General features: G+C 45.0%; 1 protein-coding gene across 2 annotated transcripts in view; it reads left to right on the top strand.

The window, feature by feature from the left end:
* The window catches only part of Mettl3 (methyltransferase like 3), a 16,446-nt gene that overhangs the window by 7,966 nt on the left and 5,206 nt on the right, over positions 1–3,274 (top strand). For both annotated transcript variants that reach the window (XR_001232265.1, XM_005412121.1), the window contains exons 2-3: positions 1,975–2,192; positions 2,278–2,682. Coding sequence is in view for 1 of the 2 variants with exons in the window: in XM_005412121.1 (XP_005412178.1) it covers positions 1,975–2,192; positions 2,278–2,682 (623 nt within the window). In the remaining variant the exon portion in view is untranslated. The remainder of the gene's footprint in view (positions 1–1,974; positions 2,193–2,277; positions 2,683–3,274) is intronic.

Genomic DNA, 3,274 nt, shown 5'->3' with positions numbered 1-3,274 from the left:
CAGGTGCTGTGCCGCTGAGCTAAATCCCCAGCCCCAATGCAGGTATTTTGTTTATCCTATCTTAGGATGCTGAACAGTAATTGTCATGTTTCTTACATATTTCTCGCTTTGGTCAGTTAATCTAAGACTTAGCCAAGTTTTCAAAGTTCTTCAAGACTTTCTGCCTCTTTGACAAAACAAGGAACTTAGTTCATCTTGCAAAAGTTCCAGTCTAAGGTGGAACAGAATATAAAAGAATGATAAGCAAGCAGGGTGAAGAAAGTTTTTTCAATTATCTAATGCTGCCAGGTGCTATGGAATTATGAAGTCCATTAAGTCCATTTTCCAAATAGGGCATAACTTATTTTTTATACAATATTGCTATTCTAACAAAGCCTTGGTGCAGTTCAGGTCCATTTTCTTTGGAACCTGTAAATCACAGTGTACTAAGTTCAGTTTCATTCCAGTAGAAATTCGTAAGTAACCAAAACATTCCTAGACAACTCGTGGCCTTCTTGTGTACAATTTATTTAACAGAATTCCAGCCTAGGTTCTGAGAGGTTAGACTAAGTTGTTGTTTTGTTTTTTTTTTTTTTAAGTTTTGTGAGATGGTCTTGCTATGTAGCTCAGACTGGCCTTAAACTCACCATGTAGCCTAGGCTGGCCTCAAACTCTCAGCAATCCTGCCTCAGCCTCCCAAGTGCTGGAATTACAGAGACTAAGGTAATACTGTGTCATAATTTGAGTTTCTTAAATTTTAACGTTATGATGAGGTAATAGAATGGATGATAAAAATACACAGGAATAGGGCTGAGGTGGTAACTCAGTGGTAGAGCACTTGTCTAGCATGTGCAAGGGCCCTACATTCAATCTCCAGTATCAAAAAAACCCAAAACACCTGGAGGTATCATTTGTTTTTTTGTTTTGCTTTTTGGTAGCAGGACTCAAACTCAACCTTGCGCATGCCAGGCAGGCACTCTGCTGCTTGAGCTATATCCCCGGCCCATTATCATTTGTTGACTATGTCTTCAGCAAATTCACTAAAGTATTTTAAGGTCTTTCGTGTTATGAATATCAAAGGTTACAGTGTTCTATCCATTACTGTCTTTTTTTCTTTCATTCTGTTTGTTTTGAGACAATCTTGGTTATATAGTCCAGGCTAGCCTCCAGCATTTTTTTTTTTTTTTTTGGTCTTTTTGAGACAGGGTTTTGCTATGCAGTTCAGGCTGGCCTTGAACTCATTTTGTAGCCCAGGTTGGTCTCAAACTTGCAACAATCCTGCCTCAGCCTCCCGAGTGCTGGGATTACAGGCATGTGCCACCCTGCCCGGCTCTTTTTTTTTTTTTGAGACAAAGTCTCACTGTGTAGTCCAGTCTGACTTTGAATTTAAGGAGATCTTCCTGCCTGAGTCTCCCAAGTGCCGGGATCACCAGTGTGCACCACCACACCCAGACAGGCCTCCAACTTTTGATCTTCCTACCTCAGCCTCTCAAGTACTGGTGCTATAGGCATGTCACCTGCCCCAGTGTTGTTATTTTTGTACAGTTTTTGATGGTCAGTGACCTTGATTCATTAAAGTTCATACTCCATGCCTGAAAAGGATAGTCTGATGCCAGTTTCTGTTGTAGAAAGTGTTTCTGGCTTTCATAAGATGTTGGTTGGTGATACTGCTTAGACTGAGAGAAGCAAGGTGGTAGAGACATACAAAGCTACTGTACTGCTAACTTCCTTTGAAGACCAGCAAGGAAAAGAATTAGGAAAATATTTCATATCCAACAAAGAAAAGTCAGGCAGTTTCCAGGAAAATCCAGTATTATTTTGGCAAAGTAGTAAATGCCTGAGTATTATGAAGAGGTATTTGTGCCAACCCTACTCAGAGAATTTCTCATATGAAGTGAAAGGTCTGGTTGCTGAGAATGCTAGAGAATTTGACTTCTGACAGATGCACAGACAGACAGTAATTGGTGCTTTTCGGTTTTACTTTTCTTCACTCAGATCTACGGAACCCAGAGGCAGCACTATCCCCAGCTTTCCGCAGTGATAGTCCTGTGCCTCCTGCACCCCCTTCGGGTGGCCCCAAGTCCAGCACAGCTGCTGCAGTTCCTGAGTTAGCTACAGACCCCGAGTTAGAAAAGAAGTTGCTGCACCACCTGTCAGATCTGACCTTAACGTTGCCCACAGATGCCTTGTCCATCTGTCACGCCATCTCCACGGTAATGACCAGGAGAACCGGTAGCTACCACTTACTTTCTGTGCTTGGCCAGTGCGTTACTGCCTTCTTCTCCCTCCCTTCTCTAGCCAGATGCTCCTGCCACTCAAGAAGGAGTGGAAAGCCTTCTGCAGAAGTTCGCGGCTCAGGAGTTGATCGAGGTGAAGCGAGGGCTCCTGCAGGATGATGCGCATCCCACTCTTGTGACCTATGCTGACCACTCTAAGCTCTCTGCCATGATGGGCGCTGTGGCAGAGAAGAAAGGCGCTGGGGAGGCAGTGGGGACTGTTACAGGGCAGAAGCGGCGTGCAGAACAGGACCCAGCCACAGTAGCTGCCTTTGCCAGCTCTCTAGCCTCTGGTCTGGCCTCTTCAGTATCAGAACCAGCCAAGGAGCCAGCCAAGAAATCTAGGAAACATGCTGCCTCAGATGTTGACCTGGAGATAGAAAGCCTTCTGAACCAACAGTCTACAAAGGAACAACAGAGCAAGAAGGTGGGGACCATAGAAATACTCTGTGTGTGCTCCATATTGTAGCTGTGATTGAGAAGGATTTACCCTTAGGTAAAGAGCAGTTCTTAGAATTGAGGGTTTAGAGCGGTGGTTTTCAACTGAGCATGCCTGGGGCTGGGGATTTAGCTCAGTGGCAAAAGCACCTGCCTGGCAAGCGCAAGGTCATGAGTTCAGTTCCCGGTACCGGAGAAAAAACAAACAAACAAAAAATACAACTGAGCATGCCTTTGCCCCATACTTATGTTCATGTGAAGACATCTGGCAATGTCTGGAGGGATTTCTGTTGTCACAACATGGGAGTCCTGCTGGCAACTTGTAGGTAGAAGGCAGTGGTGTTGCTAAACATACTACCCTGCATAGGATAGCCCTCCACAATAAGGAACTGTCTGGTCCAAAATGTCAGTAATGCCAGTGTCAAGAAACGCTGATGGTCGGGCGTGGTGGCGCACACCTGTAATCCCAGCACTCAGGAGGCTGAGGCAGGAGGATCGTTGCAAGTTCGAGATCAGCCTGGGCTACAAAGTGAGCTCAAGGCCAGCCTGAACAGCATAGCGAGACCTTGTCTCAAAAAAGA

This window comes from Chinchilla lanigera, unplaced genomic scaffold, assembly GCF_000276665.1.
Source record: "Chinchilla lanigera isolate Chin_1 unplaced genomic scaffold, ChiLan1.0 scaffold00149, whole genome shotgun sequence".
Taxonomy (NCBI): domain Eukaryota; kingdom Metazoa; phylum Chordata; class Mammalia; order Rodentia; family Chinchillidae; genus Chinchilla; species Chinchilla lanigera.
The sequence above is the reverse complement of the archived record's forward strand: the minus strand, read 5'-3'. Positions and strand labels throughout refer to the sequence as shown.